At 56.3% G+C, this 24,089-nt stretch overlaps 2 protein-coding genes and 1 long non-coding RNA gene across 3 annotated transcripts; 1 reads left to right on the forward strand and 2 right to left on the reverse strand.

The window, feature by feature from the left end:
* Positions 1–1,287: 1,287 nt before the first annotated feature.
* On the reverse strand, positions 1,288–6,166 carry FNDC11 (fibronectin type III domain containing 11). The gene is made up of 5 exons (XM_035344156.1): positions 6,162–6,166; positions 5,975–5,989; positions 5,010–5,055; positions 4,280–4,403; positions 1,288–2,267 (listed from the first exon to the last, which is right to left on the reverse strand). The coding sequence occupies exons 1-5, from the start codon at positions 6,164–6,166 to the stop codon at positions 1,288–1,290; spliced, it is 1,170 nt and encodes a 389-aa protein (XP_035200047.1).
* Positions 6,167–7,813: 1,647 nt separating this feature from the next.
* On the forward strand, positions 7,814–10,120 carry LOC118176600. Its single transcript, XR_004755485.1, has 2 exons — positions 7,814–8,104; positions 9,810–10,120. It is a non-coding gene; the product is annotated as an uncharacterized LOC118176600 (long non-coding RNA).
* A 5,461-nt stretch (positions 10,121–15,581) lies between these two features.
* LOC118176881 (serine/threonine-protein kinase 35) lies at positions 15,582–23,072 on the reverse strand. The gene is made up of 3 exons (XM_035344157.1): positions 23,042–23,072; positions 20,581–21,328; positions 15,582–16,106 (listed from the first exon to the last, which is right to left on the reverse strand). Exons 1-2 carry the CDS (start codon positions 23,070–23,072, stop codon positions 20,616–20,618), a joined length of 744 nt encoding a protein of 247 aa, XP_035200048.1. The 3' UTR covers positions 15,582–16,106; positions 20,581–20,615.
* Between the last annotated feature and the right edge of the window lie 1,017 nt (positions 23,073–24,089).

Genomic DNA, 24,089 nt, shown 5'->3' on the forward strand with positions numbered 1-24,089 from the left:
ACACACGTCCCGCAGGATGACTTAATTTCCCCTGCACTAACTGGAGCTAGAGCCTGCCTTCAACAACGGGAACCAGCACACGCCGTAAGCGCTGTGCCAGGCTTCAGGCCGTGAGCGGTCACCGCAGTCACCTTGCGTCCTGCTCCGACCGGCAGTGAAATTGCAGATGTGCAGAGCCAGGAAACCTCTCCTTGGCTCCAGCTGGCAGAGGAGAAGCCCCATGGACTGTTTCTGAGGGTTTGGACAGATCTGTGTAGAACAGTCAATTTACTGCAATAATTATTTTTTTAAATAGAAATGAAATGTTAAGTGTTGTGAAGTGTAAATTAATGAACTTTGAATGTGGCAGGTTTTTATTTTTTGTATGTCTGTAACTTGCAGAAGATCTCAAATGACTCTTTGGATACAAATATTTTTACCTGCTTATAATGTTTGTAAGAATGAACCTCAACATTCATTTTTTTTTGATATTTAAGCCATAATTGTAAAAGTGATTTGAACTTATTTAAATAATAAATTTTATTACTGTAAGGTCTCTTTATGTGACAGTTTGAATAGAATCTGTGTGGGAACACCTATATTTGGACTGAACCAAATGTTAAAAAAAGAAAATTAGCATCAGCTGTGGTTAATGGCAGAAAAGATTGCCTTCTAGATACTGGTCTTCTGGATTTATTACCCTTTCCTGTTTGTTTTATTTGTTAATTTTAAAAATCAGACTGAACTTCTCATGCTCTGTAGGGGGTGAACATGAAATCATGATTAGGTAATTACAAGGCATAGGGGGGAGAGGACCCAGCGACGGTGACAAGGTGCGGTGAGCGATTTGAAGAGTTTGAGATTCCGTTCAGGTATTCTGGAGGAAGGATGCTGGCAAAAAATAAATTGGGGAAAACAAACAAACAAACGAACAAGCAAACAACTAAAAAAACAAAAACCCAGCACTGCAAGAAGCCAGCACTGGGCATCCTTCAGTGGAAGGTAAGCACTGGATGATAGAGATGTTTCTACCTCTTGTGCTTTGCATCTGCAGTGGCCTGCAAGACTGCCTACCAGCTTCCAGCTACTTCCTGTGAGCAGTAGGAAGTGAGCATCGAGTACTGAATGGTATTTATGTTATTTTTTTTATGAGAAATTTGGAATTGCTTACTGTTAACATGGAAGGATTTGTGGAAGGCACTTACAAAGTTGCTGATGAAAAAAGAAGAAAAAAAAAAAAAAAAAAAAAAAGATTTACGCAGTGTTTTAATTTTTTTTTCCTTTATTTATTTTTCTCATTTACCTTTTTCAAGTGGAAAAAATGAGAAAACTTCTTCTGTCGCCTCGTTCTTCTGGTTCACAGGTGCTGCTGTCTTCAGCTGAGTTCACTGTCATCAGTGTAATGATGTCATGCCATGTTTCGTAGACAAGTGTGTAGGTCTCTGCTCTTCTAATTGTGAATTCGTATGATCTGTCAGGTAGCAGGTCACGGACTACGCATGTGTTGGAGCTGACTGCCACAATCCCCCTTTGTACTACATCTGTCTGAGTTCCATGCATCAGCAACCTAAAATGCAGTTCATACTGCTCAAAGGGTGACTCCTGATTTTCAGTAAACCATTTGAGGTGGGCCCAGTTCTTGTGAGCAACCGATTCTTTTCGATCAAACATCACTGGCATCTTGGTACGGAGAAAAAGCTTAATGTTTGGGATTCTGGTACCTTTCAGGTCTGCATGTGACACCAGACGGTGCTTGGCATGGAGCTTTCCTGGGACTTGTAGGGAAAGGAATTTGTTCATCAGCTCAGAGAGCTCTGACAGCTTCTGCATAACTGATTCCCACTCGGAGAGGAAAGTTACCACGTCACTTGTCCCTACGTAGCAGGCCAGCTCCTCCCGACCTCGTTGCAGCTGTTCTAACAGGTCAGTTAAAAGTACCAGCTGGATTTCAGTCTGGGTTCTTGCGACCTTCTTCATCCTCTGCAGTCGCCAGGGGTCAATTATTTGGAAGATGTCGGTGGAAATCAATACACGGTTCTGGTCTCTCAGGATTACGTGTGAGGGCAGAACCTCAATATAGTAGTAACACTTCTTCAGAAGCTCAACTTTCTTGTGATGATGCTCAAGAAGCTGGGGGCTCAGGTCAGATTGCAGGAATTGTAGAACAAGGCTTTTTCTCTCCATGTACATGTTCAAGATAGCATTGTCTTGTTCCTCTTTGCTGCACACAGTTCTTTCCAAACTGTGAACAAATTCATTTGGATTCATATTCATGATTCCAAAATTGGCTGTGTAAAAAGTACCGATAAGAAAATTAAGAACCAAAGGAAAAGCAACTGTGAAGGGAGCATAATCATGGCTGTGACTCCTCTCCTCTCTTAATTAAAGCTTAGCTTATAAATTTACAGATGAGAAAGAACTCTTAGACTAGATGTAGTTTTACAGGAATTTTCCTTCATAGTTGTATGGTTTCTAATGTTTTGTACAGTCTACTTTTATATATTCTAATCAATTTATCTCCTGCGACCCACCCCTGGAGAGGTTATACCTCTGTATAATAGATTAACTGTCAGGAATTATTCTCCAGTATACTCTACCAAATTGGTTCTCTATCTTTTCATCTTCTCTTTCATTTTAATTAGATGTGTTTGTACTCCTGTAAGCAATTTCTCTCCATTCTTCTACATCTCTGGAGATGTCTATTTTTCTCTTGTAATCTGCTGGGTTATTGAGGTTTGAGAGCCTCTAAACCACATTTTCTAAGCCAGTTCCTAAAGCTACATAATCACCTTGGTGATTCCTCCACGTGAGCAGGTATGCAGCAGGCAGAACCAGGCAATGCTCTGAGTGCAGCCTCACAACAGCTTTCCGGAGGTAAGCCCGCACTTTTCCTTGCGCCTCGGCTTTAAGCAGCTGCTGGACAGTCGTAACCTGGCAACATGCACAGTGATGTATTGCTTCCCCTTTATTTGGTTGTAGTTTACATCATCACCCCGGCCCCCCATAGCAACTTGTTTTCCCTTGCCTCTAGAGCCGTGGTGTTAGTAGTGTACAAGCAATTTACGATAAAAGGATGAAATTTCATGTAAAGCACCTTTGAACAGATAATGGTTCACCGGTACGGTGTTTCAGTAGTGGTTTTTGAAAACTCTGTATCTGCTCCCTTAGTCTTAGCTGCTTCATTTACTGACAAAGATGTGTCCTTGGTGGTGCCAGCTGAGCTGAGGTGGGAAGCGTTTCTCTAGTGTGCCTTAGCTGAGGAGTCTCTGGCTCATGTATCGCTGGCAGAAATTAGCTAAATTCTTATGTTCCCATTGCCACTGATATCGTAATGAGAACCCAACTGGGTACTGAGATTGTGGTTTTCACAAGTTGAACATGCTTGATTTGTAAAAGAAATAAATGTGGAATTCTGAAAGCAAGTTTTTGTGGCCCCGGTCATGCTGCAGTTATGTGATCTAGCAACTTGCTCTACGTAACTATCTAGTTTTATATAAAATATTGTAGTATCTAGCTGGGATATTTTAATCCCTACATGTCTTGTAGAAGCTAGATGGTGTTATCTAGTTGACAAATAGTTTTTTCTTAGCCTCTCTTTCCCTAAATAGATAATGGAACTAATAATACTTCCTCACAGCAATTTCAGGAGTTAGTAAACCTTTTCAGATGACTGGCCTCCCTGCATTTTATACTAATTCACTCATCCACAGCAACTTTTTTTTTTCTTTTTTTTTTTTTTTTTTTTCCAAGAGAGCTGTCAACTTAAAAAACAAGCTGTATTTTCTTTTCGCTTTTTCTTTCCACAAAAATACCCTAAACTAAAGCAGTGACAGTTCTTGGCAGCCCGGTACGGAGTGGAACAGGGACAGCAAACGCAACAGGTTACACCACCCCGCTTTCAGAGCAATTTGGCTGTCTAGAGCAGTTTGTTTGCCCACAGACAGAGATGTGATTGTGGTTGTTTTCCTTTCTGTTTTCGTATCCTTTTTTTTCTTGCCAGAAATGTCTGTTTTTCAGTAGCATCACTATGCTTGCAAGCATGGAGGCTGCAGACGCACCAGCTTGGGGCTGTGTGGCCCTGGGCACCCTAAATATAAGGCTGAGGGTGGAAAGGTTGAAACAAAGGAAGGTAGAGCCACCCCAACACCTTCCCCACGGCTGAAACCCGGCCCTGGGGAAGTCCTGACCCCTTCAACAAGGGCCAAGACCCCGTCACCAGCCCAGGAAGGCTGCAGCAGTAGGAGACTGTCTCAGGACAATCCCAAATCACATTGCCCGGCTCGGGGCATCCTTGGCCCACCTTGCCCAATCTCAGGGATGTCCACTGTACCTTCACCAGCCCCAGGGAGTCCCGTCCTCCTGCAGTCCCCAGTGTCCCCGTCCCAGCCTGGCCTGCCACCCGCGGCCTGGCTGCCCGCAGCAGGCTGTGGCGGTTGCCATGGTGGTGCATTGTGGCATATGGGGGCTGTTCCGGGGCCTGTTCCATGCCCATGGATGGGGTTGCGGGATGAGGATGAGGATTGCAATGTGAGGAGGTTGTTGGTTGCACAAATGTGGCAATAAGCAGGGCATGCTCCCAAAGCACTGCTCCGTGCACTGTCCCCAGGCTGCGGGAAGAGCAATGTCCGTGGCAGGGAACCCATGGCCGGGTGCAGGAGTTGTTCCCATTCCCTGCAGTCGAGTTGCAGCTGGTTTCCATCTCCAGTCTGTGCTGGTGGGGCCAAGTGCATGTAGTCCTGCTACTTCTCCCCCAAGCATCCCTTTTTTACAGAGGTGCTTTTCCTAGCACAGAAGCTGGGTTGTGGGTTGCACCCTGGCTCTTTCAAGGGCTGAAGCATTAGGGATTCCTCTCCAAATCGTTTGTGTCCCTCCCTGTTCAATTAGCAGTGTTTACTTTTACTTTGGAAGCAGTGCCTCAGGTGCACAAGCCAGGTGCACAATGGCTGGTTGTAATGGCATCATGGTGCACCCAGTCCTGGGGCTGAGCGACTTGGAGCCAGCTTTGGGCTGGGTTTTGTGTGCTTCCTCACCACCGCCAAGGAGTCCTGGGCTGCCAGCGTGGTTTCCTGGAGTGCACTGAAGAAAAGAGCAAGAGTGTGGGGGCAGCTCCCTCTGCCCTTTTCCGTAACAAGCCAGTTCTGTTTCCCTCCCATTTTGTGCCCTTGCTGTGGGCTATGGGAGTGCTCAGCTGATGACAGGACTGTGTTCTGGGGAGTCCGGCTGTCGTGGTTTAACCTGGCAGGCAGCTAAGTGCCACACAGCCTTTCACACACTCCCTCCTGCTCCCGGTGGGGGGAGAGAATCAGGGAAAAAATAAAAAATATATATATATAAAAAGGTAAAACATAGATTTAGATAAACACAGTTTAATAAGATAGAAAAGGAAAGAAAAAAAAATAATAATTATAAAGGAATATACAAAGCAAATGATGCACAATGCAATTGCACCTGCAATTGCCACCCTCCCCAGCTGCTCTGCTTAACAGCTGCTCCGAGCCCAGAGGGGGATTTGGGATACCCATGGACATGCTTCAGGTCAGCTCTTTGCTGCTCTGTAGATGTTACCGCTCCCCAGGAAAGCATAAACTGCTCCATTAAGCAATACAAGCTTCTTTTTGGGTAGGAAGGGATTTTCCTGTTCTGCTTTGCTGAGGGACGCATCTGGCCAGTCACCTCTGTTTTATTGCAGATAAGACAGGCTCGTCTGGTTCGCGGCAGTAAGCTCGATACCACGACCGGTGCTTTCATCAGCAAACTGGACAGGCGTCCTGCGTCTGAAGGTGCTTTCATACTCCCCGTGATTAAGTCTTTGGGTCAGGGCTTAGCCTTAATGCTGTCTTGTATGCTTAGCTGGTGCATCTCTGCTAAGCTTTTTTAATTGAATGATAGTCAGGATCCATAACCCCGGCCCTGAGCGTGTGCTCGAGCATTGAGCGAGGACGCGATCTGTCATTTTAAGAAATCAATGCATCTTCTCAAGGCAGCCGGAGCTTACCGTTTCATTTCACAGCTGCCAAGAGATTAACCATACAATTGTCAGGTGTGATTCTCTAACAGACCTGGAAGATAACAAATGTAAGTGGAAGAAGGTTGATAGCCGTGCTTGGAAGAGGTTAACAGAAATCACTTCTGTGATAAGTATGCCGAGTTCCTGCAGGGAATGAATGCGCTGAGATGCTCACGTCATCGATCCGAGACCTGTCATTTGGGCAAAGTGTGCTCAGAGCTGGAGCTCGGCCTGGGCAGTCTGGGGACTTGAGGACATAAGAAGAGTTGCACGAGGTCCATCTCACCTCGCCTCCTGCTCTGGGTGCCTGGGGAAGAGTTGAGAACAGGGCTTGCGCCTTCTGTGCAATACCCTTGGCAGCCCCCCATCCAGTGATTTCTGAACATGGGAGGTTACCTTTGTACTTACGGCTCTCAGGGGAGAGCACGCCTGCCTTTGAGGTGAGGAGGTGCATAATGGGGTTGTACCTCAGAAGCGACCTGAAAAATACAGAGGTGTAAGATGGAAGTATAGCACAACTGGGGCAAATGAAGTAGCTGAGCTTTTCAAACAGCAGAGGTGACGTCCTGGGCTTAGTCAGTGTTGCTCTTCCTTTAGGTAGGGGTAGATGCCACCTGAGCACTTTGCATGAGCATGGTATGGTGCGAGACTGAAACTGGGTTTGTTGCTGACATTGTGCAGAGACTTCTACACTCGGTTTGCTTGTGATTCTCGTAGTTACACTTGCTAATCTTCATCCCAAATTATCATGGAGAAATGGAACTCTTCTGGTTGCCCCTATCCTAAGCAGCTGGCCGAGTTTCTGTCCTGACGTTAGGAATACCAGCATAAACCTGTCGATAGTCTTCAGGCTGTAATTTTAATGTTTTCGGTACCTTTACAGCAGGGATTAATTCAGCTGTAGGATTTTTTTTAGCACGCCATGAATTTATTTGAATTAATACACATACAAACGCCTTTGAAGCGACCGAACGCGATATACTCCTTCCCCCCCCTCTCATCAGCTGAGCTCTCACTGTGGAGGAGCTGACAGCTGTTGTCCGTCACGTTTGTCATTCTGCCCTGTCCTCCTGCCCACAGCATCAAAATAAAGAACTTGTTAGTCCTGTCTTTGAGATCAAGATATGAGCAGACAATTGATTTTCCTCCCTCTTCTCATTAGTGACTTCTGACACTTAATAAAACATATATTTCCACTCCCGGAGCAAGCAAAACACCCAGATAATGCCTGTCAGAGAGACCTGGGAGCTGGAATTCATCTTTATGGAAAATCAATAGCTGGAACAGAGAAATTGGCAGAATCCAAATTAAAAGTCGCTGGCAATTTCTGTCTTCATATTTCACGTCTATTGCATTATGAAATAGTAATCTGCTGCAAAGGAACAGAGGGGACGGTGGGCTTCGTGGTGCGTAGGTGCACAGTCTTCCTCTCTGCTTTCACGTAGGGTCTTGCTGGGTGAAGGTGGGTGCCAGGGGCTGCGGCAGCTTTTTGGGCAACACCTTCTGCAGCGTGGCCCCTGTCCTGGGGACAGAGCTCTGATCCCAAGAGCCTGTCTTTCAGAGCAGAGCTGCCTGTCAGCCGGCTGCTCCCAGCTTCTTCAAATCCCCTTATCACAAGGGTGTGACCGATTTACTCACGGTTCTCCCCCCCAAGTTTCACTGGTGCCTCATATACCTGAAATAAATTATACATTCCAGCTGTATTATGTCCCCAGATCCAAATCATCACCACGCACCAGCGAACGTGGTTTGCTCATCAGGTGATTCAGAAGGCTCCTGGTGAGGAGGAGGAGGAGGAGGAGAGCTGCAAGCCGGGGGGGGGGAGAACTGCTCTTCTGGGATACAGGAGCCCCAGCTGGGCCAGGCCAGGAAGGAGTTAATTGTGCCCTCGAGGCACCAATTATCTCCAGCTAATTGCACCCTCTGACTGCCCCCAGGGAGGGAGCCCACAGCTGGGAGGAGGCCAATGGCCACGGCCTGTGCTGGAGCTGGGGGGAACTGCTTGGTGGGTCTGGAGGTGATTTGGGGCAAAAGTTTCCCTGGTCTGGACCAGCCCCAGCTCAGTGCTCAGCCACAAGATCTGCTACGGGCAGGGCTGAGAGCCTGGGATGTCTTCGGGTAAGGAAGCCTTTGTCTCCTGGTTCTCGTTTCCTCACTAAGTGGGTGGTGGTTGGGCAGGCTGGGCGGCTGTTCAGCACCGAAGGGGAGTCCAGGGGCACGTGGACCTTCCTTGCCCCAGTTGTTCACTGATTAATGTTTTCTCATTAATCTAAGACCTCAGACACTTGTGGTGGACGTGAGAGATGAATGCTGGTCTGAGCCTCAGGCTACAGCAGAGGGTGGTTTGCAGATGATCTAGCTGGGGAAGATGGAGCAGGGTCACGGAGGCTCATTTGTCTTGCTGGAAGTTCATCAAAACCCCGTTTGGACATCCTTGCGCTGCGCTGCAGCTTGCAGAGCAGCCACCCCTGAGCACGAGCTCGTGGCAGGCTGCCGTGTCCCAGATCCCACGGGATGGCTGGTGCTGGCAGGCTTGCGTGAGCTGAGAAGTGTTCGTGCCCCTTTTTCGTGACAATTTCACAAAGGAGCAGGACGTGGTGCTCCCGGAGAGGTGGCGTCCACGGCCCCATGGAAGGTCCCTGCTCTCCCCAGGGCACAAAAGCAGCCCTGCACTCATCCTGCTGTGAACACGCTGCCCAGCACCTGTAATACCAGCAGGCAAAGCACAGCAGGCAGAGCTGGAGCCCATGTCATGACATTTATCACCTGCCCAGCTTCCTGGCGCTCCCTTCCACCTCTCAGGGCTGGCACGTCGATCTCCAGCCCCGAAGTGCCACGTAAATCAGCTGAAAGCCTCCGTTCCCACAGAGTCCTCTGGGCTTTGCCCAGGGATGCTCACCCCGGGGGCTCATCCAGCCCTGCCGCTGGGCACGGGGACGCGGCAGCTGCTTGGCAGCGGCACCACGCAGCCGGGTCCTTGTGGCTGATCCGCGGGGCCGGGGCGTTGCTCTGGGAATGCTGCAGGGCTCCGGCGGCAGGACGGCAGAGGTGAAGTCATGCCCGTGTCAGCTCATCCATCTCTTGCTGCTCACACGCTGGTCCCTGGGGAAGCGCGGGCTTTGGCAGCTCTAAGTGGGGTTGGAGGCGGGTGTAATTCTGGAGAACAAGATTCCCTTGCAAAAACCTTAACGACAACAACAAAAAAAAATTAAAGTTCTCAGCTGAAAAGCTTGTTTAAAGATCCCTCTCCGGCAGAGGAAATAATGTCTTAATTTGCTCCCTCGCTGCTCGCCTCCCAGCGCGTCTCTTCGCGAGTGCTCGGTCCCCAGAGGGGTGCAGGCCATTAATTCTGCCAGGAAACAAACCGCGGATGAGAAGTGGCTTTGTTTGTGGAGCTGGGACCGACCTGAAGTGGCTGCATGCGAAGTGAAGTGGCTGGTGTGGGGGCGGGGGGGGGGGGGGTGTGGGCACCCTGCGCGCCTCCACGAGTGCGCAATGGGATGGGTGCCGGGCAGAAAATGCGTTTGGTTCCCTGACCTGGGCATCGTTCTGTTCTGAAGCCTTGGTTTCCATCAGGAGGTGGTTTGGGTGACGTTTCTCCCTGTGCTCCCTCTCTGGGGCTGTGGGAGGGGGGACAGGGTGGCTGTGGCCATCCCACGCCCGTTATGGGCTGTGCTGCTCCCGTCCGAGCTGGTGCTGGAGAAGTGCCAATGTGCTGCGGCCGATGGGACCGGAGGAATTTAACGAGGGCTGGCTAATTGCCATCCATAGCCCACCGGCGCTGCTCTGGCCCTGTGCTGAGCCTCTTGAGCTTGTCCCACAGCGGCACCGGAGGGTGCGGGATGAGGAGCCCCTGGCTGTGCGCGAGCTCAGCCGTCCTCCTGCCAGAGTGCCCTGGCGTGTCATTGTCACCTCCTCCTGCGTGAAGAGCTTGGCGTGAGTCATCTCCCAGCTAAATGCAGTGTGTGGGCTCGCTGTAGCTTCGGGCTGTTCATCCTCTGCTTCCTGGAGCCTGACACGGGGTAAAACAGCGATTCATCAGCGCGGGGACGAGGCGAGATGAATGTCCTGTGCCGCAGCGCAGGCCTTGCTCCCCTCCTACCCGAGTGCTCCAGCGAGGAGCGCTGAAGTGCTCCCTGCTGGGGAGCTCGAGAGATCTTGAAAGAAATACGGACCTGTGCTTTGCACGGAGTGACTTCATGCTCCAGCTCTAAAACAGCGCCGGAGCCTCTGCCGAGAGCAGGCTCTTGAAAATGCTTCCAGCACACGCGTCAAAGCGGGTCCGGGGAGAGGGGGAACGGTGGGGGCAGCAGCTCATGGATTAAATCCCTCAGGGGGGAGGTTGGTGCTTGCACAGACAGCCCCGGGGGCTGGTGGTGGCCGTAGGTTTTTTTGCAGGTGCTCGTCCTGCCCTGGCCCTGCTGCCTTCCTCCTGGCCATGGCCTTGGCCACGTGCAGCTCCTGCAGACGCACGTGCGCCCTGGCTGGCTGCGGGCCGGGAGCTGCCAGGGTATTATTATATATATATTTTTTTGTACTATCAAGCAATTGAAGTGTCTTTGTGGAGTTTAGCAGCCCTCTTTTGCATATGAAATAGGTCTCCAGAGAGCAAATCCGGAGTGAAACATCTCTCCTGGTGACTGACACCAAACTCTGCTAATGATGTTAAAAGCTTTTTGGCTGGCGGCGGCGGCGCGGACGCCCGCTCCTGCAGCGCGGGGGCAACACGTGCGGGCTGAGCCGGGCTCCCATCCCCAAGCTCCTGGGGACTTAAAACTTCGTCACATTTGCAGGGCCTGAGGTATCAGCACCAGGGTGTGCAGGGGCCACAGGGGATGCCACGTCTCCAGCGCGTTGTGCCATGAGCCCCTGCCTGGATGCTGGCACCGTGGAGGGGCGCGGGGGCTGCCCTGCAGCGCTGATGTCTCCTGGGACCAAAAGTCCCCTTGTGGGGGGCTTTCCTGGGGGGGAAAGAGGCCAAGCCCTCACTGCGTGAGGGGGGCTGCTTTGCTTAGAGCTCGCTTTCACCTGGCACGTGCTGCAGGCAGGCAGAGTGGGCTTTTGTTTCCGACGAACCATTGTTCCAGGAAACAAAACAGCACAAAGCGGGGCTTTTTGAGAGCGGCGCGCTGAAAGCAGCTGCTGAAGCTGTGCCCCTGGAAGGCCTCGTGCTCCTCGCCCAGCAGAGCTGCCCTTTGCTGCCTGTGCACTTTAGCATAAGCAATCAGCCAGCGGCACCGGTGCTGTCGGTGTAAACCACTGCCAGGGCTCCAGCCCCTTCCCCACCTGCAGGAAGGATGCGCTGGGGCAGGGCCGGTGGGCTCTGAGCACCTGGGGCTGTGCTCGTGGTGGGTTCCACGTGCAGACTGTGTCCTTCAGCCCCGCGATTCCCCAGCTCAGCCCCCCCCCCCAGCGAGGGCAGCAAGGCAGCTCCAGCCCCCCGGCATTGCTCGGGCTGGGACCAACCAGCCCCACGATGGCCCCGCCGGGCTGAAAGCTTCCATTTTAGGTCCCTGTCGGCAGCAATTACAGAGCACAATGGTGATGGGCGAATGCAGGGAGCCTGCGGCCGTGCTGCTGGCAGTGCTGGAGGGAGCAGGAGGGGAGGACCAGCCCCGAGCACGTCCGAGCACTGCAGCTGCCCCGGGTCATGCGGGACCATTACACAAGAGCTGGCAGGCGATGCTGCGTGGCCCCGTGTGCCGGGACACCCTGTGTCCCACACCAACCCCCCGTCCTTGGCACTTGGGAAATCGCTGGCTGCCTTCCTCCGCACGAAGGTTTCTCGTCACCGCAGGACGTGGCTCATCCTCACTGGGGTTTTTGGCTTGAGCAGAGAGAGGCAGTACCTGCGGCTACTAAACCTTAGTTCTGTGGGATCTCTTCCTCGTTGGGTCTGGGAGCCACCTCTGGAGCTGGAGGCAGGCTGGGCAAGAGGCTGCTCGTCGTTTTTGGCTCCTGAGCTGCTGGGAAGCAGAGGGACAGGGGAAGATTTCAGTGGGCAGCATGCAAGGAGAGGCCGAGCTCACCTATACAGCTGAGCGCTGTGGTGCTCGGTGACTCGGCCTGCTGGTGCCTGCTGTGAGCACAGAGCTGCTCCCAGCGTGGGGTGAGGATAAATGGCCACAGCTGCCTTGGTTTAGTGCCCTCAGCCCCCAGCTGGGACCGCTGGCTGAGCCCTTTGGGATGGAGCCTGTGACACTTCACGGTCTGAGGTGTCACCGTGCCAGGCTCAGCTTGGAGGAGTCACCGCAGCACCGAGGGGCACGGGTGGTGGTGGCTGTGACAGTGCAGATGTTTTCTGTGCCTTCATGGACACGAGAAACACACGGGGATTTATTAAAGATTGGGCAGAGAAACGTTAATCCTGCCCTAAGAAAGGGAGAGGAGCAGTAAACCTTAACCCTTCGGTGTTGTCTTGTCGTAGGGCATCAGCAAACCCAGCTGCTGGCTCAGGAGGTCTCGGTGATCTGGCTGAAGGCTCAGAAGATGCGTGCTGGTGTCTCCACGCCTGGTTTCCATGCCATGGTGAGAACACGAGGGGCTGTGAGGGGCTGGCTGGATGCGGACAAGGACCTTAAAGCGGGCTGCTCGGGGACCGAGGACAAACACACAAAACTCGTGTTTCAAATCGTGTGTGGCTTTTCAACCCCATCAAACAGCTTTATTCACACAAACGTCTCTTAATTTACAAGGCCTCTGCCACTCATACACATCAGGGCATCCACAGTGTTCAAAGAACTTAAATAGAACATCTCATACCAACCCAAGTACAAAAAATATTTATATAAAGTTGTTCACACGTAGGTCCTAGATTACCAGCTTCTGTGCAAAAAAAAAAAAAAAAAAAACAGGTTCATTTTCTAACATCATTATTTTTAGTTGGGAGTCTGGGTTTAAGCCTTGTGCTCTCACTGCCTGGGACACCAGGAGCCCCCGTACGGCCCCTGCGCGCTCCCACGGCAGCTCAGCCTCAACATCACCCTCGGAGTTCAAAGCCCCAGGGCAGATGGCAGAGAAATGGGCAAATCCAGCAAAATCTGCTTCGTTTCAACGCCAAGGCTGGAGCCGGCTGGAAGGAGGAGAGGCTGCTGGAGCTCCGAGGGAGGGCCCAGCAGGGTCGGGCACAGCGCTCGGCCCAGGGAGCCGCGGCACCAGGCTTTGGCAGCGCGCGCCCCGGGTAGCGGAGCAGCAGCGTGCTTCCCGGCTCTTGTCACCCCTGGAAAGCCCAGGGAGAGGTGTCCCCGTGCCTGCCCCCGGCAGTAACTGCCCCACGATTTAGCAGGCTTAAACCCAGACTCAGTACTGCATACAGAGAAGACGCACAACGCGCGCGATGGAGGATCTCCGCGACGATGGTAACGCTTGTTTTAAGTCTTATTGCTCCAGAAAGGCTCCGGGAGCCTCTGATATGTGAAAGAGCTGGGTCCTGAGGAGTAAAGGAAGACCACAGGGGTAACTCTTATCTGTCACTAGCACCGCTGGACCTCGAACACAGCAGCACGGGGACAAGGGGGGAGCTAACCTAACCCCTCTAGGCCAGAGCCACCTCTGCTCTCTCCTCCCCGCGGAGCGCAGCTGCCTGGGAGGTCCCACAGCACCGGCGGCCTCGCTGCAGGCTGGCGCAGATAACGCGTTTCCCAATCCTCCTGAGGCTTGGCTTATTCCCCCCACCCACCCCGCTTCCCTCTTGTAAACAGCAGAGTCAGAAGTAAACAGTTTCATACAATCACCCCCCCCCAGCACGGCTCCGGCCGGGCTCCACAAGCCTCGAGGGCGGTAGAGTTCGGGGAGAGGGCACTTGGCTCCCCCCACAACCACCAGCACCCCCCTCCTGGATGCTTCGAAGAGATGGAGGTGGCCTGGCCCCAAGCTGGGCAATGCGCTGCAGGCTTAGTGTTGCTTTCTTCAGCTCGAGTTCTCCCGGCAGCGCAACCCGGAGCCAAAACCAGCCGCTGCGGAGGGAGCTCAGCCTGCAGGAGCCAGGCAGGAGGTGCCTGGCGGAGCCCGCTAGGAAGGGACCCCGCGACACCCCTCCTGCAGCACGCGCAGGTTTCAGCTGCTCCCAGCACAGCCCTTGCTCTGGAGAACAAGAGCTCGGCGTGGGCCAACGTACCTGGGAGGAGAGATGCTAGGAGCTGTAAACACGAGGCAGCTTCGTCTACAGTCTGGGGAGTCGAGCACGAACAGCAGCAAAATCATCAGGGAGAAATGCTTTGAGAAGGACAAACTGAACAGGGAAACAGCCACGTTGGCCAAAGGCTAGCAGCCCTAGGACTCGTCCTTGGAAGTGTTTGCTACATGCTAAGTAAGGCACTACGGTCTAGCTCACTAACATCAAGCTGCTTTAAAAACACATCTGCAATGCAAAAGCTGAGGTGGAGACGTGTGGTCGGAAGGTGGCTTGAAGCTGCGAGGGCCAGGAGGGGCGACCTTCCAGAGGCTGCTCCGGGGCTTGCCAGGCTCCCCAGGGAGAAGCAGGGTGCTGGCAGCCGGCTCTCAGCCGTGCTCCTTCCACCTCCTCGCCCTGCATTTCAGGCTTGCTCTCCGCACACAAGCCTCCTGCTGGGGAGCTCCCTTGTCCTGGCCCGTAACGCCCAGCGAAGGACCCTTCCAGCAGAGAAGCAGGGTGGGAGGGTGAAGCCCCCCCCACGTCCACCAGCTCAAGCCAGGGTCAGGTTGTAACAGTAAGGAGCAAAAGCTCTGCTGGGTGGAGGAACGACGGGCCAGTGGTCAGGGCACTGTACCTGTGAGCTGGGGGCTTCAGCCCTCGGCTTGGCTGCTGCAGGGTCTGCTGCCGGAGAACCGGAGCACACGTGGGCTGGACACTGCTGGCATCGCTTTCCTAAGGAGTTGGCCTCCCCGCAGCCATAGCCTCAGCGCTATGCCCAGTAAGAGAGAGATGGAGGAGAAAAACCAGCCCTGCCCTCCTCCTTCCCTACTTCAGCTCTGCCTTAGCCCGCATGGAGCCTTCTCCGTTTCTGTTTGTTCCCAGGAGGGCAGGAGGAAAGCACACCGCTCGCTACAGGGAGGTGCCTGCTCCCCACACGGGTGCCGGCTGATTTAGGATGGAGAAGAGGTGGTGGAGGTGGTGCTGTACATTGCATTTACAGTGAGCAAAGTCTAAAAGACCATCGAGACAGCCCCAGAACGTTATTAGTGTTGCTCTAATTACAGGCAGGGAGGTGGAGCGCTAACTGCTCAGCCTGAGGTTCCCCTCTCCCTGCCCGAGCTGTAACCAAGTGACCAGCACTGAACAGCAGCATTGCCTTTACTGTCTGGGGACAGTCACCCGGCATGAAGAAGTGCTCTGCAGGAGGCTAGAATGCAGCCCACGAGCCGTTCAGGCCAAAGCTCCTCTTCTCCCAAGCGTCGCTTCCCACCACTGAAGTTTGGCAGTAAATGGTTTGGAGCAGTGGATTGCTTCCTGTTGCTCTCATACCCAGACAACGTCCACCTGGAAACGTACCTAGGGGCTCCCCGTAACCCTCTGCCTGGCCACACCAAACACCCCCAGTGAGACCCGGCAGGGGCAGACCTCCCTTCCCGAGCACCTTTCCAGCTCGTTTATGCTACTCTATCCCACCGCCCACAGCCCAAGCAGCGTGCAGCTGCGTGGCTGTGACATCGTTTTACTGCTTGCGATACCCAGCTCCAGACTCACCCCTCCTAAAGCATCGCAGTCCCGGTGCAAACCCAGCAACTGCCTCACTCCCGTTTCCAGAAGCAGAAGCAAGAGCTTTAAGCCCCAAACCGTGCCCAGCTGGGCTCAGTGCTCATGCCCGGCGGCTGATTGCCACCTCCTTACGGCACCAGATCGTCTCAATTAACATCTAACGAGTCAAGCTGCAGCAGGGGGGACATGGGGAGGGCTGGGCAGGGGCAGCTCTGCTCTCTGGGTCTCGTTCAGGAGTAGCGAGCACGGTAATCGCCCACCCTGTGCTCTTCCGCAGGCCCCTGCAGCCCTCCCCACCTCTTCCCAACAAAAAGTAACACCCACAAAATTCACATTGCCAGAGATCCTGCAGGCCAGGGATCTTCCGCGTCGTCTTCTTCCCTTATCTTTGACATCCCTCGTTGCACGTAAATAATGGAGATTACGGGTCCCTGGAAAATAAACCTGCAAGGAAAAAGAAAAAACAAGAAAGGAGAAACAGTGACCAGGTACGTCAGTGCTTTTGTCCCAGTTACTGCGCCGTGGCTGAGCACGACGCCCTGCAGCCTGACCCAGAATCACGAGTGGAATCCCAAGGAACCGGTGACTTTAACGGCAAAGCTGCACTGGAGGAAGGTGAGGGGACAACCGGGCTGCTGCTGGAGTCACGCCGCTGGGCGGAAGGGCAGAGGGCATCGCTGCCCACAGCTTCATGTCTCTTTCTCCCTTTTGTTACCCTGCTGCTGGGGTCAAGCCTCAGTTTGTGGTCATTTTTCCCTCATTTTTTTTTGTTAGAAGTGACTCAGAAAGCCCAGCACGGAGCAGGCACCCTGCAGCCCCAGCGCGGGGCTCGGCCCCCCGTCCCAAGGGGCTCGCGGTGACAGCCGGGCTGCCACGAGGCTGGGCAATCGGGGTGACAGCGCCCGTCCTTGAGGGCCCACGTGAGGCACCGCCGGGAGAGGTGGAACACGCCGTGACTTGGGAGCCTCTCGCCCTGTGCGTCAGCAGCAGCTCGGGCTCTCGAGTGGCTCTGCAAGAGGCCGTCGAAACCCGTCTCAGCGCGACCGAGAGCCGAGCAGGACGGGCACGCGGCGCTGCCCCGCCAGGGCGCTCGGTGCCCGGGTCTGGGGGAAGCAGCGGGGGACAGAAGGCAGCAGCCACCCTCTCCCAGTCTAACCCCACAAACCTCAGAGCAAGGGGAGCGCGGGGCTTTGCACCACGTGCTGTGCACGGCGGCGATTTTCCCGGTCCCCTTCCCGTGGCGGGGGGGGGAAATCAGCACTGGGGAGGGCACGGCCAGGGCCCCGGCGGCACCGCAGACAAACGGAGCAGCAGGAGAGAGCTGCTGAAAAAAAACTGCTGCTGCCCGGCCCTGCTCAGAGCCCTCAGTCCTAGGAAATCGTAAAGAAACCCACACCTCAGAGCAGGTTTTAAAGGACGAGGCTGCCTCCACCCCTCGGAGCTGGGGCACGCTGCTGTTCGGGGGAGGCTGCCTGCAAACGCCTCCTTTGTGGGCTGCAGGGAGAAAAAAAAATCCCTTCCTGCCTAACGGGGCAGGCTTGGGAGCGGCCCCGGGACGTCAGGGTAGGGGAGATCATGCAGGGAATTTTCTGGAAGATTTCTCCTGGGGTACAGCTTCATCAGCAAGTAGGGCAGCGCTGCCGGTCACGTTCCCCGGAGCAGGAGCGGATCCAGGAAGCTCCTCGTCTGAGCAGCCCCCAGCTCGCAGCTCGGAGACAGGAGAGCTCACCGCATTGACGCACGCTGTTTCTGGGGCTTGCTGGAGAGCTTTTAATCCCTCCGCTGACGCCACTGGCGGCTTTAATCAGCTCGAACGTTCGCCCGGCATCAGCGGGATGTGACCGACAGCCCAGAGCCCTCATCCAGCACCTGACGAGGATGCCGCTAACGCGCAGATCCCTGCGGGCAGGAGGTGGCAACGCGCTCCTCGTGGGAGCAGAGGGCCTCAGCCAAGGGAGAAGAGAGCCCAGCACCTGCAGAGGACACCTCACCGATACAACAGCCTGCTGGCTGACAGCTCACGGCCAGAGATGTTCGCGGTCCCCCCCAGGTCCCTGCCCTGCAGGCACGAAGCCCTGCGGGGCAGCGGGCTGGTAGCGGTGCTCAGCAGCCAGGCCCAGCCCCTGGCCACCTTCCCACTGAGCGCAGCAGCTCCGAAGCGCTCCGCGTGCACAGATCCCTGCCTCCCACCCCGGCATCAGGCCCGTTTAACCCACGTTTCCACCACGCAGGCTGATTTACCAGAAGCTGAGCAATGCCACCGCAGCTGGACATCGTACGGGAAGGGAGGGCAGCCAGGGCAGCGGCCGGGGGCTTGCGGGGGCTGAGGAAGGCAACAGAGCCACCAGGCAGAGCGGGACAAGCCGAGAGCCAGCTGCTTTCCCACCTTCTGACTTAGGGGCAGCCTGCCCGTATCAGTGAGGAGGGTGAAACACCGCTCAAACTGCGCTGGGCTACCACGCAGCAATCAGGAGACCATCAGCAGGTGCCCAACACAATCCAGCTGCTAACTGCACCAGTTGTTTGCCCAGAAGGAACGTTTGTGGAGCGGCAAAGGCAGGCTGTCCGTAACCCCCAGCCGCAGAGGATGGGGAAGCAGCCTGGGGAAAGGCAGAGCCGTGTTTCCCCAGGGGATTCTGCCCACCTCTGCAGGACCTGCTGCCCTCGGGCCACGGGAATTGCTGGTGGGGATGGCAAGGCGATCAGCAGGTGATAAGCAGGCTCCTCTCCGCCCCGGGCGTTCAGCTGAAACCAGGCCAGAAGCACTTTTCCTGGCTGGGAATTGAATTGAACGCCTGCGTTTTGGAAGGGCACCGGAGCAGGGAGCCTGCCGAGCGGCAGCGCCCGCACCAGAAGGAAAGGCAGAGCCACCGGGATGCGAAGCACAAAGAGGTCAGTGGCGTAGCACAGGATAAGCGAAAATCTGATTGCCAGGATCAGGGTTACAGTTTTCCAGGTTATGACGCGAGCCAAGCCTGAGCAGGGTGCTGGGGAACTGGCTGCACGTCCCTCCACCCCGCACCCAAGTGCCACAGCCTAGGGAGGAGGTTACTCGAGTCTCCCGGTCAGCTCAAATTACCTGGGAGCAGAATTCAGGCCCTGCCCTAAATCCCAATTTTAAGCTTCTCAAGCGGGCTTCTGATTTGGGATCCGCGTTAAAAGCTCCGCGCAGCCAGAGCTGGGCGGGTTGGAGCGCACCCGTACACGACGCATCGAAAAACCCTGCGGGGGAGCACGCCAACTGCTCTGCCGCCCCACGAACGGAGCGGAGGAACGCTCCCCGCCGTGCCAGGCTGTGGGTGTGCAGGGACGCACGGCCGGGCTCCTATCTGGGCCACGCCGCGTTATGTAAGCGCAGCATCTCCGCTGCAGCTGCGTCACCCGCAGACAATCGGAGGGAGGGAGGCAGGCGGAGGGGATGGCTCGCAAGGCAGCTGGGTTTTATGCAAACAGCCCCGGGGTAGGACTGTCCCCTGCGTGTTTGTTATCCCTGCATGTCCTATTCTGCAGATACGCGCTGGATGAATTCTCCCCGGAGGGCACGGGCTGCTTGCATAACTCGGCATCGTGTCGGCGCGGCGCACGAGCAGATGGCAGCGGCGAGCCCAGACCCTCGCCACGCAGCATCGGCTCCCAGCAGCAAGCAGAAATGCCTCCTCCCTCGCTCCGGGGCACGAGGTGGGGTGCCCTGCCCCGGCCCCGGGGCTTCTTTACGCTCAACATTTCCGCAGACTCACTCCCCCGCCCTGATCCGCAGCCCCACGCTCGCCCCAGGACCGGCGCCGAGCCCCAGCCCCCGGCAGAAGCTGTCAGGTCGCATCAGTTATTTGCGCAGGAGAGCTTAAGGGAGCCAAAGGATTTTGTGGCAGGAACGCGAAGACGGTTTGTGGCTCGGTTTGGACAAACCCGCAGTGACAGCACCAGACCTACCCAATGGACTTTTCCATTCCTGTGTTCCTATCTCCTTGAGCTTCACCCTGGGGGGGTGCATCAAACACTCGCTCTGCGCACACACAGAGTTAGGGAGCCCCCCAGGGTGCCAGGAGCTGGGTAAGTCCCAGGAGCCCCTGTCCCCAAAGGGTATGTCCAGGAGGCTGGCTTCTGGAGCCCAGCAGGGAGAGCACAGGCACCGAGGGATGCTGGAGGCAGCACAGAACCTCTCTGGTCCCTCTGCAGAGCGGCGTGGGCAGGCACAGCACGGCTGGCACGGCATCCCACATGAGCTCGGGTGAGCTGCAAAGAGGTTTTTGAGCAGCACCTCTCCAAGGGTCCTTCCCTTCCCCATCGCACCCTGCGGTGAACGGCACACAGCCACCGATGGCAAGGCTGCCAGCCAGGGGTTTGCTGGCTGCAGCAGCGATTTTGCCTCTTTGCCGTCCTGTATCCGTGGCTTACTTTGATGCAGTGGGACCTGCTTGGTGGCCGGGTAAGGACTGGGGAGGTGCCGTGCCAGCACCCGGCACAGGCAGGCTCTTCCCAAGTGAGCAGCGCTACCCAGCTCCACGGCAGCTTGTGAAAGACCAGGGCTGGAAAAAAGCCAGCCTCGCCCCTCGTCATCTGTGATTTTTTTCAGTTTCATTGAAGCATTTGGCCGGGAGAACCCCAAATAACAGCACGTACCCAGAGCTGGGGTGCTCACGCGTCTCCCCAGCACAAACCCGGCCAGGCCCCGAGGAGCAGGGCTCCTGGCAGCCCCTGGCTTTGGGCTGCACCAGGACGTGCAGCTGCTAATTCTGCTTCCCACCTCTGCTTTATTTCTGCAATAGAATAGGTGGAAAAAGAGCCCTCAGAAACAGCGCTCTGATGAGTCACTGAAGAAATAGCTTTGGGAACATAAAAGACTCCATTGTGTCGCTACAAAGTGCGTTAACGCGCTGCTACAGTGGACGGCATCCCATAAAAACGGCCGATCACTTACCCAGCTGCAAAGCACGGCGGTGCCCTGCCCGGAATTTAAGCAGCACATGTCACCTGGTCCATCCTGGTTTCAAGCTCAAAGGCATCAGGTCGATCCTGCGGGTTAGCAGCCAACATGTCCTTGAGGAGCTGCTTGATGCCCTCAGACATGGAAGTCCTGCGTTTCTGAGGGATGTGCAGCTCCATCTTTGGGTTTTCTAGCAGCGCTTCCCCGACGGGCACGATCTCGGTCCCCTGCTTGATGTAGGTCCCCAGCAGCTCCCTCTTGGTCTCGGCATCGATGAAGGTTATCCTCTCGATCATGGCCCAGATGATGATGCCGAGGGCAAAGATGTCAGCCTTGGCCGTGTAGTGTCCCTCCCAGACCTCGGGGGCCATGTAGAAGTCGGAGCCGCAAGCCGAGGACAGCCAGTACTTGTTCACATTCACATTTTTGTTCTCGGGGCCGCCCTTCTTGCCCCGAGCCGTGAGCCCGGCACACACCTTGCTGAGCCCGAAGTCGGCCACCTTGAGAACGGGGGTGCCGGATTTCTCGGTGATGAGGATGTTGTCCGGTTTGAGGTCCCGATGGACGATGTGGTTCTTGTGCAGGAAGGCGATGGCGCTGGTCAGCTGCAGCATGAAGCTCCTGTTGGTGGCCGGGTCGGGCCGTCGCGACAGCACGTACTGGTTGAGGTCTCCCCCCTCGCAGAACTCCATCACGAACCAGAGGTAGCACGGCTCCTCCGCGTAGCCCAGGATCCTCTCACCTTACCGAAAGGGGAAAAAAAAGAAACAAGAGTGGGTTTTTCAGGAACCTTACAAAGCACCCAGGCCAGCTCAGCAAGGCACGGGCACGGTTCACAAAGTCAGGGTGCCAGGAACTTGCCATGGGGCAATTCCCTCCGGGCTCCGAAAGCCAAAGCAGCCCAGGAGGGAAGGCACGGGGGGCTCAGCGGAGAGTCTACGGGACACAAACGGTGCCCCCAGGACAGCCGGAGCCCGCACACGCAGCCACGGCCTCGCTTCAGCTCCAGGAATCGGTTTTCCCTCGAGGACCAGAAGCAGGAGGACACCGCTCGCCTCTGCCACAGCGAGCAAAGCCCGGACAACCGTGCTTTGAAGCCAGTTAGCTAACTCCACCCGCCTGACAAAGCTGTGTTGTGTTTTTTTTTTTTTTTTTTTTTTTTTTAAAAGCAAAGCCCTGGAGACCATCTGGGAAAGGCAACTTCCAGCAGCAGGTAAAGCCAAGGACTACCAGGGCCACCAACCCGGGCTCCCCGGCGTGCCGCGGTCAGTGGTGAGAATTGGGGTTATTTGCACAAACAGTCTGTAGCCATGGCTACGGCTATGGAGATGAAACACGGCACAACACCAGGGGCTGGCTGCGCCTCCCTGCCCTCGGCAGGGCCCAGGGGTAGGGCTGGGTCGGGGGGGGCACGGTGCTGGGGCACCGCGAGGGGTGAATGGGGTGGGGGTCGCGCCTGGTCCTGCGTGTTGAGGTGCAGCAAAGGACAGCTCGGCTGTGCAGGGCAGAAATCTGCAGCTCCTGCGGGGTGAGGACATGCCAGCGGGGAGCCGAGGCAGGAGCTGCTCGTCCCAGCTCACGCCCGGGGGCTGCTGAACCCCAGCAGCAGCGCACGGAGCTCGGCCTCGGTGCTGCTCTCCGGGGACGAGGCTCCATCACCAAGGCCCCACTGGCTCCAACGAGAGGCTTGGTGTTAAGAGTGAAATCTCGGATTTAGAACCTGGCCCCCGACCCTCTGCAGGCGCAGGGAGGACGCCGCTGACCCAGCGGTAGCCGCGAGCACGGCGCGCTTCGCCTTGGGTGGAGCGCTGCTGGGAGAGGTTAAAGCCAAGAGCAATATTTCCTCATTTTCTTCCTATACTCTCAAAGTGTTTTAGCTGTTAAATCATCTTCCTGCCTCCAAAACAAACAGCCTGCAACATAAAGAGCTGGCAAGGCGCTTCCGAAAGATGAGATTTCGGCAAGCCAGGCTGCCAAGAGCTGGAGGGATGCAGCCGAGGCCAGACCCGTCCTCCCAGCACCTCCTCACCACGCGGGCGTCCCTGCGCTGCCGGCCCCAGCACCTCGTGCCGAGCCCTGCATCCCCGCAGCCCACCCTGGGAGCTCGTTACCAGCTCGCTGACTTGCCCGGTGTCGCTGGGGGAGCAGCTTAACGAGAGCAGAAGCAGCATCCCACCGCCTCCGAGTCCCTCTGCGCAAAGGGGCTGCGATGGAGAGCAGCGTGCCGGCGGCGCCAAGCCGGGTGCTTGGACCCACGGGTGATGCCCGGGCACCCGGGAGCACGGCGGTGGGTGGGTGGTGCAGAAAAAGGGGTGCTAGGAAGCAACCCCCTGCCCACCAAGAGGGGCAGCTCTGCGCATCTACCACGGGTCAGGAGGGACAAGAGGGGCACGCAGCCACGCACGAGCCCCGGAGGTGTGCACGCACGGGGGGCACCGAGCACACCGCCACGTACCCGCCTGTCCTCGAGGCTTCCTTTGTCGCATCCTGCCCAAAACGAGACGCAGAATAATGAATGTAAAGTGACCTGGCATAGCCCGGCATCCCAGCAGTTATGCCCCCGATTCAGAAAGAGCCTCGGATTAATCCCTCCCCCCCCGTGTGCCCTGAGCCGGGCGCCTGGCGCGACATCTGTGCGGCCTGTAAATAGCCCGGTGGTGCGGAGCGGCACGGCCACGTGCCAGCACCTCGGGGACGGAGCTCAGCAGCTCACCTGGCTCTGGTGTAAATAAAAGAAAATAAAAATATTTATCAGCACGGCTTCGAACCCGGGGCTGGAGGAGGCAGAAGGGTCAGGGCGGGCAGAGCTCTCTGTGCGGGAGATGGCTGCGTGGAGCTCTCCTCGCTGCAGCCCGGCGCCCCAAAGGCAGGCGGCTCGGTGGAAAATTGGTCCCTGAACTTCTGCGGGGCGCTGCCTCGAGTGGGAGAGGAGGGAGGCCAGCATCGGGGCCGGGTGGGGACAGCCACACAGGTCCAGGCATGTCCTTGGGGGTTCGGGAGCTGCTGATCTGCTCCGGGGAACGGCCCCGCAGCCTTCCACGGGGGTCTGGAGGAGAAAGTCTGCGTGGGTGAGGGGCAGGCGCGGGGAGACCCGGCTCCCCGAGGGGCGCAGGGGGGTCCCGGCACCCCGCAGAGCTTTGGGGGGTGTCGGGGTGAGCTGGCCGGGGGTGCTCGGAGGAGCACACGGAGGGGCTGCAGCCTCGGGGTGCTGAGGGATGGGACTGGGGACAGGGAAGGTCCCTACGGGGGGTGTCAGGGCTGCGGGGGGGGGGGGCGCCCGCGCCCCCCCCCCCCCCCGCGCGGGGGGATGGAGAAGGGACACCCGGGACAGGGGCACAGGGAAGGGCTGAGGGCAGCACACGGGGACGTCCCCAGGGTGCAGCTGAGCCTGGGGGGGGAACAGCAAGGGGCCCCCTGAGAGGGGGGGGGCACAGGGCTGGGGGGCTGCAGGGGGAGGGAGAGGGGTCCCCGGGGGGTGCACGATGAGGAGGGGGGCAGAGGGG

This window comes from Oxyura jamaicensis, chromosome 20 (assembly GCF_011077185.1).
Source record: "Oxyura jamaicensis isolate SHBP4307 breed ruddy duck chromosome 20, BPBGC_Ojam_1.0, whole genome shotgun sequence".
Classification (NCBI taxonomy): Eukaryota; Metazoa; Chordata; class Aves; order Anseriformes; family Anatidae; genus Oxyura; species Oxyura jamaicensis.